This window comes from Amorphotheca resinae (assembly GCF_003019875.1).
Source record: "Amorphotheca resinae ATCC 22711 unplaced genomic scaffold M430scaffold_8, whole genome shotgun sequence".
Classification (NCBI taxonomy): Eukaryota; Fungi; Ascomycota; class Leotiomycetes; order Helotiales; family Amorphothecaceae; genus Amorphotheca; species Amorphotheca resinae.
This window is the reverse complement of record NW_020194478.1, coordinates 1,685,171-1,698,513: the sequence shown is the minus strand read 5'-3', so window position 1 is coordinate 1,698,513 and position 13,343 is coordinate 1,685,171. Positions and strand designations below refer to the sequence as shown.

At 48.6% G+C, this 13,343-nt stretch overlaps 8 protein-coding genes across 8 annotated transcripts; 6 read left to right on the top strand and 2 right to left on the bottom strand.

The window, feature by feature from the left end:
• Window positions 1–835: 835 nt before the first annotated feature.
• M430DRAFT_104672 (hypothetical protein) lies at window positions 836–2,727 on the top strand (the record flags this gene model as incomplete). The annotated part of the gene is made up of 2 exons (XM_024860941.1): window positions 836–901; window positions 952–2,727. The coding sequence occupies 2 exons, from the start codon at window positions 836–838 to the stop codon at window positions 2,725–2,727; spliced, it is 1,842 nt and encodes a 613-aa protein (XP_024719939.1).
• Window positions 2,728–3,166: 439 nt separating this feature from the next.
• Window positions 3,167–4,150, top strand: M430DRAFT_29317 (hypothetical protein; the record flags this gene model as incomplete). Its single annotated transcript, XM_024865864.1, has 1 exon — window positions 3,167–4,150. The coding sequence occupies one exon, from the start codon at window positions 3,167–3,169 to the stop codon at window positions 4,148–4,150; it is 984 nt and encodes a 327-aa protein (XP_024719938.1).
• A 738-nt stretch (window positions 4,151–4,888) lies between these two features.
• On the bottom strand, window positions 4,889–5,377 carry M430DRAFT_77085 (hypothetical protein; the record flags this gene model as incomplete). The annotated part of the gene is made up of 2 exons (XM_024869571.1): window positions 4,889–5,267; window positions 5,337–5,377. Coding segments are annotated over 2 exons (420 nt in total), but the record flags the coding sequence as incomplete, so codon positions are not given.
• A 211-nt stretch (window positions 5,378–5,588) lies between these two features.
• Window positions 5,589–7,575, top strand: M430DRAFT_124263 (hypothetical protein). Its single transcript, XM_024861908.1, has 3 exons — window positions 5,589–5,842; window positions 5,887–6,103; window positions 6,152–7,575. Exons 1-3 carry the CDS (start codon window positions 5,657–5,659, stop codon window positions 7,456–7,458), a joined length of 1,710 nt encoding a protein of 569 aa, XP_024719936.1. The 5' UTR covers window positions 5,589–5,656; the 3' UTR covers window positions 7,459–7,575.
• A 154-nt stretch (window positions 7,576–7,729) lies between these two features.
• On the top strand, window positions 7,730–8,297 carry M430DRAFT_59941 (hypothetical protein; the record flags this gene model as incomplete). The annotated part of the gene is made up of 2 exons (XM_024868830.1): window positions 7,730–8,058; window positions 8,205–8,297. The coding sequence occupies exons 1-2, from the start codon at window positions 7,816–7,818 to the stop codon at window positions 8,295–8,297; spliced, it is 336 nt and encodes a 111-aa protein (XP_024719935.1). The 5' UTR covers window positions 7,730–7,815.
• Window positions 8,298–8,513: 216 nt separating this feature from the next.
• Window positions 8,514–8,993, bottom strand: M430DRAFT_51942 (hypothetical protein; the record flags this gene model as incomplete). Its single annotated transcript, XM_024868266.1, has 3 exons — window positions 8,514–8,588; window positions 8,660–8,800; window positions 8,892–8,993. 3 exons carry the CDS (start codon window positions 8,991–8,993, stop codon window positions 8,514–8,516), a joined length of 318 nt encoding a protein of 105 aa, XP_024719934.1.
• Window positions 8,994–9,235: 242 nt separating this feature from the next.
• On the top strand, window positions 9,236–10,031 carry M430DRAFT_104755 (hypothetical protein; the record flags this gene model as incomplete). The annotated part of the gene is made up of 3 exons (XM_024860951.1): window positions 9,236–9,315; window positions 9,430–9,753; window positions 9,803–10,031. Coding segments are annotated over 3 exons (633 nt in total), but the record flags the coding sequence as incomplete, so codon positions are not given.
• A 682-nt stretch (window positions 10,032–10,713) lies between these two features.
• Window positions 10,714–11,337, top strand: M430DRAFT_51940 (hypothetical protein; the record flags this gene model as incomplete). Its single annotated transcript, XM_024868265.1, has 3 exons — window positions 10,714–10,843; window positions 10,902–11,046; window positions 11,142–11,337. The coding sequence occupies 3 exons, from the start codon at window positions 10,714–10,716 to the stop codon at window positions 11,335–11,337; spliced, it is 471 nt and encodes a 156-aa protein (XP_024719932.1).
• Between the last annotated feature and the right edge of the window lie 2,006 nt (window positions 11,338–13,343).

Here is a 13,343-nt window from a genome sequence, read left to right as displayed (position 1 = left end):
TTAGGGCGACTACTCCCACGGCTCAAGTCATCATTCTCTGAGTGATCATTGCCAGAAGTTGATTGGAAAGGGAGGATAAAAAGCTCATAGTTAACCCCGGTCAGTGCCAGTATTGTTGAATTGAGGTGTTGAATAACTAAATCTGATAATTCCCGAAAATCACAGCAATTGTCTGTGGCACGAACGTTGATATACCACCCATCTAGTTACGCAAATATCTGTCACCATTCAAGTTACTTGCTGTTTAATACTGACTTTCAAAATAAGAATATGACCATATATGGGAGAACTGAGATTAGACTTCAATCTAGCAGTGAGCCATTGACTTGCGCTGGTGTTGCTAAAGTGCAAGTCGTGCAAGTCATGTAACAGTTATAGTTGGAAGAAAATCATCTTTTGGATTGATGAATAGAATAATGAGATAACCAGTTTTCTAGAGGTCGGACATACTCAGAGCTTGCTGGCGTGTCAGTCTCATATCCCATCAGCTCATGACCAATTTTAAGTGTGCTGCTTTACAATCCGCCAAGACCCACTGGGATCGGAGTATTTTGTTGATCTGACAGGTTGCAAGCAGTTTGGCTGTCCCTTGATGAAGGGAATGAAGGATGAGAGATTCTACATGATACAGTAACCACAACTCTGCGTTTATGGGGGCGGGGTATGCTGAACTTGTCGGCTGGCTTTGTAGTGACAGCCTTGTGGCGGCGAGGTTTTGCCGAGTTTAGCGGGCATCATCGCCGCCAATGTCGCCCCTTACATCAACCTCAACTGTCGTATAACCACCTCAAGCGGGACTTGAGATACTTCTCATGAATCCATTGCGCAAGCGACCATGGGACAAAGCCAGTCCAATGAAGGCAGACGCCATGCTACGACGGAGCAGCTGAGCCACGAGCTGGTATTTCCTGTTTCCCGCACCGAGTCAGCCTTCCGCTGACGTCCTCACAGGCTTCCAAATTCGCAAAGCGTTGCTTTACTCCCCTCGAACTCTACTCCTTTCAGGATGTCTTCAAAAGCCTGGCAGATTACCAGGACAATATTGCATACCTCAAGGAAGACACCATCGCGCGATTTCTCGAGATTCCGGATATCCTAGGTGTATCTTCAGTCGTCTTTCAGATGTTGTCGTACTTGGGAGCCTTTCCATTCGGTAAAGATGCACCAGTCGTATTGGGGTTTGAGCAGATGATAATGGTGGTGGTTATAATGACGGAGAGATATCAGAGGGTATTGAGGAAAGGTAACCGGGACCGAACAAAGCTATTCTTTCGAAGCATGGCCGTCTACGATCGAAGAGAACCCCATAATGAAACCGAGAAAGCGGATGGTGGAACAGAAATAGATAAACAAAAGTTGGAAGACGCGGGAACCACTAGAAGTCATGCAGCGGGCTTCGCGGTGGATGAGCCCGTAAGTTACGAGGAAGAGGAAGAGGAAGATGATGACGATCTTGCCCTTGCAGCGCTGGAGTCGCTGGATGCAATCGAAGTCTTCCAGCATGGGGATGCTCCAATTTCCCAGGCTTCAATACCATCAGACAATCTCAAGAAGCTAATAATGCTTCTTCTTCTAATAGCGCCCCTTGGTGCCCAAGAAAGCCTGGCGCTACATGCTGAGAGACTCTCTGGAGAGCAATTAGAAGGACTCCGAAAAACGGCAGATAATATTCTGGCAGCCTTTGTGAATGTGGAAAAGTTTCCCGGAGTCAAGATCCACCAATTTAATACTGTGATATCCTCTTCATTGCCATTTTTATTCAATGGGTTCAACCCGCTCTTTGAGCATTTTCTTTTCTCGAAAAATATCGACTTCACCAAACGAAAAGATTCTACGGGCGCTCCAGTACCGCCCCCTTTAGATCCAACTGCGGAGCAACCTCTCCTAGCACAAACTGGTGAAATTTTGGATCTCAATGTTCTGTCACAATTATCATTCTTCATTCCAGGCAATTCGTTATTTCGACGCCTTAGACTTCTCTACTCCGGAAGTGATGCTGGGTTTTCAATGGGTAGTTTTGAGACGAAAGTTTTCAACTGGCGTGCCCCAACTATACTTCTTGTATCTGGAAGTCGAATAGCAGACCCTCCAATTGGTGGCCAGGAACGAGCATTCTCAGACACTTTACCTCCCAAAAGATTCCCGGATAGTAGCAAATCATCACGCGTCGTGTTTGGCGTCTATCTTGGACAACCCTGGCGACAAACACACAAGGACTGCTTCGGCGACGCAGAGACCCTCCTATTCCAACTGGAGCCCGTTCATGAGGTTTTCCACGCCTCCTCAATAAACACCGACTATGTGTCCTACACCAAATCACCCGTCCCGCACCCAGGGATCGCATTCGGTTCTCCACACCCGAAACCCAAAGCGACTTCCGGTCTCTCGCCTCTAGTTAATCTCGGAGCAGTCTCTCTAATGCTCGATTCCTCATTCGAATTTGGAGTCTTTACCCATAACTACACGAGCGGCGGAGGCGCATTTCATAACAGCGTGACCCGGAGAAGGGACTGGCAGGATAGGTTTGAGATTGAGAGTTTAGAGGTTTGGGGATGTGGCGGCGACGCAGAGGCAGAGCAGCAGAGGCAGAGGTGGGCATGGGAGGAGAAAGAGGCCGAGGCAAGGCGGCGAATTAACATTGGAAAAGGGGATATTGAAGCTGATCGGGCGCTGCTGGAGATGGCGGGCTTAATTGGAGGGAATAGGAGTGGTGGATCTATGAGCTAGTCACGCGGCTTGGAGTTGGATGATAGAGCGATGATTATTTACGGGCGCAGAAGGCGTTGATAGATCGTTGGTTAATTGTAGGCTGGCCCCCCTGTCATCTCACTCCCACTCACCTCTGTCATACCCCAGCTCCGTCATCCCCCACTTTAGGCAATGTAATCGATAGGTACGATGCTGAAGACGCTATCAAACTTGGTGGACGTTCTGTTATCCAGATAATTGAGGCTGTTGAAGGACAGACAAGTCGCATGCAACACCAGCGATAACTTCTAATCTCCAGACTGGCTGGCAGCGGCGCAATTATTTCGAGCTATCTACCGTCCGTCCATCATATCGCGAAGACACCAAGACTCGATTTCGATCGAGGCATACTGCTTCCCTTCAGTCGTTAGACAATCCCTACCTTTCACAATTCAGGATTCTGGTCTTCCGGAAAACCATGAGCTCCTCATTAGGCATACCACCCACCACTTCAAAATCCGATGTCGTGTCTCTAGGCTCACATTCCCTATGTCTTTATACCGCGGGCCCAGCTAGTCCCCCCGGGTCTCGCTCACCAACAGTAGTCATCATCCAGGGCCTGGCATGCAGCCGCCTTGGCTGGGCTGCCGTGATCCGCCAGCTATCGTCCTTTATCCGGGTGTGCTCGTATGATCGAGCCGGCTATGGCTTCTCTGACGCCTCCCCGCTTCCCCCCACAGCCGAGAACATCGCCGCCGAGCTGAATCTCCTGCTCCAGAACGCCGGGGTGGGCGGGCCGTGGATTCTGGTTGCTCATTCATGGGGCGGGATCCTCTCACGGGAGTTTCTAGAACTTCTAGCACGAAGGAAGAAGGAGGGAGATGTGGTGGGCTTGGTGCTGGTAGATGCTAATCAGGAACGCACTTTGCAGGTTCTGGATTGGCAGGATGGGAATCTGTGGGCTGTAGCGAAGGACCTGGATTGGTATGAAGCTACGGGGTTGAACAGAGAGAACAAGTTGACCGAGGAGGAATGGGAGGCATATGTAAAGGATGAGGCAAGTTCGAGACATCAGTTGCAGGCACAGAAGGAGCAGGCTGAGTACAGGGCCAGTTTTGACGTCCTGGCAGCAAAAGCCCAACGGGATAGGAACCCGCCGCTGATGGGCGATAATCCGGTATGTGTTGTGATGGGGAGAAATAGGAACGATTACGAGAGGCTGTATAAAGCGGGTGTCGAGAAGGGAAATGGGACGGAAGAGGAGAGGGAGGTGTTTAGAGAGTTTTTGAGAACTTGGGATGAGAAAGATGAAGGGCTTCAGAGAGAGCACTTGAAGCTCTCTACCAATGGGAAAATGGTAATTGCTGAGGAGAGTGGGCATAATGTTCACTTGACGCAGCCGGATATTATTGTCGATGCAGTGAAATGGGTCCTAGGGGAATATCTCTCTCGAGACAAATAATCTGGCACACAGTGATAGTTACACTGTAGCAGTGTAGCTCGAGCCCTTTTCATTATCCGTTCGATCTACGTGCTTTCGGATTCTGGCGGATGGGACTTCTCTCAGGTCGAGGGGAACAGGCAACATTCCTAGTCAGGCCTCGATATGATTCTGAAGTATAGGGATCACAGTGGACCTTAAGAATGGCTCATTGCAGGCAGGTGGCAAATACCTTAAGGAAGGATGGAGTCCTGGAATAAGTAGTTTCTTTTTGGTGGTTTCCGGAGGGGGAAAAAAAAAGGGGGGGGGGTGTTCTTCTTAACCAATCTACCATATAACGGCTTTCAACACCTCGAAATCAAAAACTACTCAAGATCTCACTACTAAGTGTATGTCAAAGGAATTTGCGGACTGGAACATAGTTATCGATGTAAGACCGTATGGCCCGCACCTCCTCATGCCAAATTTACCTAGTAGAGCAGTAAATACAATTCAATATGGGTTGTCAATTTAGGAACTTGGTAGTGTACAGCATACAATGAATGCCCCTATAAGCCATGAACTCCGGATCCAACACAAAGCCTGCTATATACATAAGCCAGCTTGGCTTATACCTGGTCACTTACTTCTTGCCGCTCACTTCCTGCCGTACAGTATCAATTCCTGCACCGCCTCCATCACACCTTTCCTCCTCCGCTCCTTCTCATCAACAATGGAACTGGCAACGCTCCCACCAGCCTGCTTCGCCTCCTTCTCAGCCCTCTCAAGAGCCAGCCTCTTCTTCTTCTCCTTCAATGCCTTGAGTTCCTTCTCCTCCTCGTCTCTCGCCTCAAGTTCCCTGATCCATGCCTGGTTCTTCTCACGGGCCTTCCGCTCTGCAATGACGCCCTCAAACTCCTTGCGTTTCTGCCGATCTGTCTGCCAATACATGCTACCTGCCACCATAGCAACAATCGTGAAGCCCTGTGCGTAGATACGGGCCCGGAACATGCGGTTCGTGCGGTTGTGATCGCCGGCCCGGATGGACCGCGTGGCTCCTAGAAGGGCCATACATGTGAGAGCACAGCCGAGCGGGATCAATGGCTCTTCCTTCAGACGTCGAGAGAACTTTTGCCACCGGTTCTCCTCGTAGAAGTCACTATTCAGTATCGTTGTCAGAACGGATCACCAGGGTTTTCAGCAGAGGAAGAAAAATAGGGAGACAAACGCATTGTCATCGAAAGATGACGGTAGAGGGTCACTGGACATCGTGGCTGCAATTTCTCTGATAAATGGTAATGTTTATTGAAGTTGTTCATGAGGAGGCGAAGGAGGGGAAGCTCTCGAGCGAAATACGTCCCTTGAGTGACGCGCTTAATTGAGCAGGTTTATCCGGGCGGAAAAATACCCCTGCAAAATTGTTCTTTGTTCTGGAGCTCCGACTAGCGCGAGTCATAAATATCTGAACAAAACCCCACCACGAAAACCAACGATTATCTCCTATCTGTTGTCAATTCGCACAGCATCAATTAAGAACAAGACGGAGAGATGGAGAACGGCGTCAGGCCCAGTGTTAATGGGGTGGACAGCCGCCCCGTGACCCCCGGTCCCAATATCAATTCTTTGTCCCTGACTGAATATTCCACGAACCCTTCACCGCCGTGCTCTACACCGAAATCAAAACTGCAGAGCGTAGTACCAGAGGAGTTCATACTACCAAATGGGTATCCTGACGTACGACTTCCCAATTGACTCGAAAACAAAGCTTACGGGTCTAGTATCTTCGCCTTATCCTTACATCGAGAGTATATGAAGTTGTTGAGGAAACGCCATTGACGCCAGCGATCAATCTGAGCAACAGGTTAGAATGCAATGTATTACTGAAGCGGGAGGATCTGCAGCCCGTCTTCAGTTTTAAGCTGAGGGGCGCGTATAATAAGATGGCGCATTTGGATCCGAAGGTTTGCTGGAAGGGGGTTGTTGCTTGCTCTGCCGGTTGGTTTCTTCCTTTATCCTTAAGAGACTCTGCTAATAACTGGAAAGGAAATCATGCACAAGGTGTAGCATACTCAGCAAGAAAACTCAAAATCCCCGCCACAATTGTTATGCCCGAAGGCACGCCTAGCATCAAGCATCTTAATGTTTCGCGATTAGGAGGATCGGTTGTGTTACATGGGGCTGATTTTGACGCTGCGAAGGAGGAATGCGCAAGATTGGAAAAGCTTCATGGATTGACGAATATCCCCCCTTTCGATGATCCGTATGTCATTGCTGGACAAGGCACGATCGGGATGGAACTCCTACGACAAACGAATATACAAAAGCTGGAAGCTATATTCTGCTGTATTGGGGGAGGGGGCCTAATTGCTGGTATTGGAGTATACGTGAAGCGTATAGCTCCACATGTGAAGATCATTGGCGTGGAGACACACGATGCGAATGCCATGGCGCAATCACTGGCCAAAGGAAAGAGAGTGGTCTTGAATGACGTTGGGCTCTTCGCTGATGGGGCAGCTGTTAAGAACGTTGGAGAAGAAACTTTCAGACTGTGCCAGGAAGTTGTGGATGAGATCATCCAAGTTACAACTGACGAGACCTGCGCAGCAATCAAGGATGTCTTTGAAGATACACGCTCCATCGTCGAGCCCGCGGGTGCGCTGGCACTAGCTGGTCTCAAGAAATATGTCGCAAGCCACCCCTCTGCCGATACTTCTCGAAATCTCGTCGCCATCGCCTCAGGCGCGAACATGAACTTCGATCGCCTGCGGTTTGTAGCTGAGCGTGCAGCTCTCGGCGAGAAGAAGGAGGCTCTGCTCAGTGTGAGCATCCCAGAGAGACCAGGCGCATTCGCCGAGCTCATAAAAGCGGTCCTCCCTCATTCTGTGACGGAATTTTCTTACCGATACGCCACGGATGCTATTGCCAACGTGCTCCTTGGCATCTCACTTACATCACCCGCCTCCCAACGAGAGGCCGAGCTCGACTCGCTCCTCTCCCGCATAGCAGCAGAAGGAATGAAAGCCACCGACCTCTCTGGAGATGAGCTCGCGAAGTCACACATACGCTACCTAGTTGGTGGTCGATCGGGAGTTCCAAACGAACGATTGTACATGTTTAACTTCCCTGAGCGACCTGGAGCTCTGGAAAGGTTCTTGACGACATTAAGACCGAGATATAATATCAGTCTGTTCCAGTACCGAAATGCGGGGAGTGATATTGGGAAGGTATTGACTGGAATCTTATGTCCGGATGATGAGTTGAAGAAACTAGAGAGCTTCCTCAATAAGATCGGGTATCCCTGGGTGGATTGTACCAAGAGTAAGGTTTTTGAGACCTTTTTGAGATCTTGAGACCTTGGGCCTTGTGAGAGGTGAGAATATGGTGGCAATCATGGTTCGTTTTAGCTTGGAGTTTTGGAGGGTGGTTTCAAGGGAAGAGAAAAGCCTACGGATATATAGAATTCGAGGAATGATAAATTTTTGAGCTCTTTGATCAAATCCTGAATTCTTCTCGGATTGATGTCGACCCCTGAGAGAAAACCCGCGCTGTAGAAATTCGTGCCTAATATTCTAGGTTATAAATCTTGAACTTCCAACCTCAAAATTCGGCGCTCACTGATAGCCCGACAAAACGTTCTACCCTCACGAGAACCAATCCTTTTCTACAACCCACGAAGCTCCCGGCTTCTCTCATATACCCTCGACATCATGATACCATCAACGAGCCTCTTGCGCACAGCGCGTGTGCTATTCCCTACCGTCCGAACCTCTACCCCGACGATCTCTTCCAGCACCAGATATTTCTCTGCTCTCACGTCCGCGTCGACTCAAAATGCGTTACGGAGACCAACATTATTAGCAGGATTGAGGGAGGTGCAGAATGGAATCAGCGAGCAAGTACGAGGCATGAAGGTTAGGAGTTCGGTCAAGAAACTTTGCGAGGGCTGCAAGGTATGTTTATTCTTTTCTATGCCCCATTGGCCATTGCGGCTCTGCGGAATGGATTGGGCGATATGCGCGATAGGAAGAGGGGGATTCAGCGGATGCATGGAAGGATTGTATTCTGTGGGATGAGGAGGCTGACACTTTTAATACAGAGCGTCAGAAGGAAAGGCGGCAAATCGGGAAAGGGACATGTGTATATCATCTGCTCGCTGAACCCGAAGCATAAGCAACGACAAGGGAAATGAGCTGTCTTCGATATGGGAGCGATTGAAAGTGAAAGTGAAGGATTGAAGAAGTGGTGAAATGATTAGATGGATGGAAGCTTCTGTACATTATGTGTGTGCATGGGATGGCGTTTTAAAGGCATATCAGTCACAGATGGAGAAGGAAGCAGTGGATGGACGGTCACGGTCACAGTGATTATATCTCGACCTTGTATCAATGGCTGGGTAAAGCTTTGGTTATAATCCATCAATATACCTCTCCATAGTCTCCCACTGTGTCTTGCCCGTTGATATCAAATAGCGAATCTGTGTCTACAAGCATGCACCATTAGACCCCATCGCAAGAAAACTAAGACGAGAGCTGCCAAGATAACATAACGTACCAAATCTTCAACGTTTCTATTCCTGCGAAACTCTTCTCTTGCAAACCTCAGTGTTTCCTCCCTTGTCCCCTCATCTGGAATCTTTCTACATCCGCGCACGATTGTTCGCCATAAAGCCAATGCCCGACCGCGTTGGATAAACTGCCAGTAACAAAAAAAACTGTCAGCTCGATATTCCTGGGAATTCTTTTACATTCATTGATTCGAGTAGGGGTTTATTAGGGAAACGGACATGATCCAAATCAATAGCTTTCCCCAACCGACTCGGTCCTCTCTTAGCTGCGGACGCGTAGCCGCGGACGGATTGAAGAAACCATGTTCGAGGTATGTACATCGAGCATGGCATGTGCTGTTGCCTCTCCTTTGGTAGAAAAGAGATGTTGAATCTCGAAGTCGGGATCGGGTGACGAAATTCAGGGTAGCGGGGAGGAGCGGGATTCCGCTGGAATGCCCGCTAGAAGTCCGCCGGGCTAAATTGTGCAGGGAGCGCGCGAGCGCGACCGCGTCGCGTTCTCCCTCTCCCAACGTCAAAATTCCGCAGGGTTGTAATTAAGGATAAATTAGTTTCTTGGAAAAAGGAAGATGGAGATAGATAATATCGACGTTGCGAATAAGAAGACCTTAGAGGAGTTTATTGGGGACTATTTGCCTCCAAGGTAAGAAACCATTTGCGAGCCCCAAGAGCTTCAAGCTTGAGGGTTGAGCCTCGGAAACTTGTTTCGGACTGGTTCCTATTTCTCTGCCGTCTACTGATATTTTTGATGATTGAGCAGCGAAGAATGGAAAACCTGGAAGCACCCTGTGACTGAAGACGAGTACGAGATCACGTTATCAACAGCCACAGCGTTGTCCGATGTAGATTTTGATGCATGTTTCCGGCTTATCGAACTCACCAGCTCCGAAGATTACAAAAAGTCGAGAAGTGGCTGGAAACCGCGTTCCAAACGGAAGGAGATGAAACTTCTTGATCTGAAATACTTCCTGGTCAAACACGACGATCAGATTGAAGGATTCGCCTCTTTCATGCCAACTTACGAGGACGATTATCCAGTGATATATTGCTATGAGATCCATCTTTCACCGGCTTTGCGGGGGTGAGATATCTCTCTCTTCATTTACATTGGATGATACTGATACGCACAGCACGGGTCTTGCGGCAGTCTTAATGAAACATTTGGAAGTCATTGGCTCGAAGATACCTGGAACTGCCAAAACGATGTTGACATGCTTCACCAGCAATGCACGAGGCATCAGATTCTATACCAAGTTGGGCTATTCCAAGGATGAATACTCTCCACCGCCCAGAATGCTTCGCAACGGGACCAAAGTCGAGGCCGAGTACGTTATCTTGAGCAAAGTTATTTCACGATAAGATCCAATGCTGGCCGCTGCACCTTCTACACTCTTTCACGCGTTTGCTTGCTATAGGCCAGATCGCAAGGAGCTGACATGCACGGGTTCGGATCGTGGCATTTCTGGACAAACGGGATTGATTGATATTCGGGGTCGCTGGGCGCAGTAAGCCGAACGATTAGAATTGGCCAGGCTGACGCCACATGTTTTCAGCTCCAGGGAAGTTGATTACTTGCATGTCGTCCTTGAGTGAGGCTGAGATCCAGTGTCTGCGCTCCCCGCCTTTGGGCAGACATGTTTGGCCCTCTCAAATCTGAAACTTGGAGCGATTGGTGCGCCACCATGCTCGGCCGAGGCAGCTGATTGCAAATTGGCGGTATGGGAGGCGGATTACAAGGGATGTCTCCTCTCCAGGAACATCTGTTTGCGCTTGATGCAAGAAGTCTCTACTAGGTGGATGTGGGAAATTGGTGCAGACGTGAATGTGATTGGGCTTACAATTCATCACATTTTGCTGGGGTTTGGGGCCGTTACGCCTCTTTCCAACATAATCTATAAGGCTGACATTCCCTATGTTGATCTCTTTCCCCTCTCTTTCTGACCTCCTGTCTACTCCCCCACTCAATCTTTCTCGTCAGTCTCTCAGATCACTTCTATTTTCTTTCGTGTTCAATCAACAACCTCCTTGATATATACTCAAGATGTCCGAAATCAAACAACAACCAGCCGCCCAGCCGCAACCGGCCTATGCAAAACACCAAAACGTGACTGGCACAGAGGAATGGTCAAATGGTATCTTCGATTGCTTTGAAAATTCGCCTGACAATCTTTGTACGATATCCCCAGAACTTCATAAGGAGGTAAGCTACTTGCTAATTGATCCGCGCAGGCCTCAAGGGAACATTCTGCCCCTGCTTCGTGTATGGAAAGACCCAGGCCCGTCTCCGAGATCCAAGTTTAGCTACTTATGAGCGCGTCAACACCGACTGCATCACATTTGTGGGGGCCAACTACCTCTGTGGTCTCGCATGGGTGTACGTTCTCCTCTTTCACTCTATTCCAACCGGCACATCCCAATTCCAAAAATTTCTACCCTCAATCCATAAACATCCTGCTGATGAATGCGCAGCATCACATTCCTCAAGCGCGGCGAAATTCGTCAGAAGTACGGTATCAAAGGCGACCCAGTGACCGATTGCCTGGTCTCCGCGTTCTGCAATTGCTGCGCGGTTATCCAACAGGAGAAAGAAGTCGTTCATAAGCAGTTTACCGGTGCTATTGAGCAGGGTTACCAAGCTCCTCAGCCCATGACTACAAATCAGTAAGTGCTATTTTGGAAGACACGAGGGATCGATCGTTGAGCCGAGTGTCGTGGCGAGGGGAACTGAGGTGGGTCGGGGTCAGGAAAGGTGCGGTTGTGTTAATTCTACTGCGATAACATTTTCGCATTAATAATCTGAAAAGGTATCTGCTTGCGTACCTCTGTATTCTTGAGATAGTATGCTCTCACATCCATAATATACTCCCTCATCACTGGTGTGATGAATTGTTACATTACTCATAAACCATTGAAGTAGACTTAGCCACTCTGTATGAAACTCAGCGAGCGAAGCAAGTTGCGGTCTCGCGTAACGCCCCTGAGTGAGCTTCTAAGGGAATGGAACACTCCGAATAGCTGAGAATGCTAGAAGTGATGATGAGCCTTGCCTGTCACTAACAGTGATGTGCAACTCGTACCATTGCTTCTTGAAATATTGAAATTGGTCTCTTTAAGTCTGGGATCAAGAGACGGCGGCCTTGCCCATCTCAGTCAGCTGCGCGACAGGAATCTCACGCTGATTAAAAGGCTGAAAATTGCCACTAGTCAGAGTCAAGAACTTCAGTAAGCCCTAACAGTGGAAAGATTTAAGTATTTGGTCTCGATTGACATTCCAAGTTTCGCATAGTCTTTCCTGAACCGTCACGCCCGATCCGAGCTCAATCAAACGAGTGGGCAACATTCGGGGAGATGTAGGTACATAAGCTCGGCATTTCTCATGTTCTAAAAGATACGCATTGGTCCAATGTCTTGCTATTGCCCAGGTGGATGAATGGTTATTCGTTGCCGTGGTATTCCCGTACTTATGTTTTCTTCAACTTGATCAGATTGATATCCGCAGTCTGAGGAATTGCTACAGAGGGTCTTCACATACGCGATGAAGAGACCACCCTGAATTCCTTTATGAGCAACCGTTTACCCCCATTCGGAGGATAGAAACCAAGAACTAATTAACTTTCCTTGTAAAAAATGATATCGTATTGATTGCATCCAGCAATTTGTGGCAGATTTGCAGGCGATAACTGGTTCCAGCGGAGGAAGTATAAATGGCAGCCTTGCTGAGCTGAGGTAGAAAGATTCGAGAGAGTCTGATTGAGGATTATCCTTCAGAATTTAACTCCGGTGCTTTCCTGATCTCCACTCGGAAAATGCTTCAGGTAGGTCCATAGAGAAGAAAGCTTATATTGCTTTCCAAGACACTGTTCGTTCATCGAATCAAAAGCCCACTCGAATTCAGACACCGTGGCTGTAGAACTGATAGAAAATGCGTGCGCTGGCACTGCATAGTCAAAAGCCTGACTTGTCATAGCAAAGGACGCGAGGTATGATAACAAGGGAACTGGATTGGCAATCAAAGGACAAAGACTTACCATTTCCACTTACTCTGGCACGTAAGCTCTTATATTACTTCTGCATGATGGGTGCCATACAGACGGCTGTGCAAGTAGACAGGTTTGATTTCTGTTCGTTCGACTACTTTGAGGCGTTCACCCAGTACTCGCCACCCACTTTACTTCAAGGGCGAAACAGATGATTAGGCTCTGCGTCTTCGCTTGGGCATCGCATTTCTGACCACTGGTTTAGAGATCGTGGATTCCCGTTGGAGGCCACATTGGCGCCTCATACGGAACCCTGAATACATGGGCCCCACTCCCTACCTCTACCAATTCATTTCCCGGGAGATTAGCTCTGCCGTCATATCTGGCGGAAAGCATAACAAACTTCCCATCCTTGAGGCGTCACCCACAAAGCTTCACAACATTCTTGGTCTTCTCGATGATGCTCAAAGGCGATCGGACTGTCTATAAGACGGGCTTCCCCTGAGCGTGGTGCTCCTCCTTTGGTGGAGCGAGTTGGAGTGATCAATTTGCCGTCACTTGACGGGAACCGGTTGACTAGTTATGGTCAAACGTGTTGAACCGAAGATATACCTATGTTAAAGAGGATGGAATCACTGTATGAGACCTTGGATGTTGATTGTAGGATGAATACCTTAGGAATGGATGGGTGGTC

Excerpts from the sequence above, each read along its gene's own strand:
- M430DRAFT_124263 (XM_024861908.1), top strand. The coding sequence starts at position 5,657 with ATGGAGAACGGCGTCAGGCCCAGTGTTAATGGGGTGGACAGCCGCCCC. Across the intron at positions 5,843-5,886 it reads TACCAAATGGGTATCCTGAC|TATCTTCGCCTTATCCTTAC; the intron begins GTACGACTTCCC and ends TTACGGGTCTAG. Across the intron at positions 6,104-6,151 it reads GGTTGTTGCTTGCTCTGCCG|GAAATCATGCACAAGGTGTA; the intron begins GTTGGTTTCTTC and ends ATAACTGGAAAG.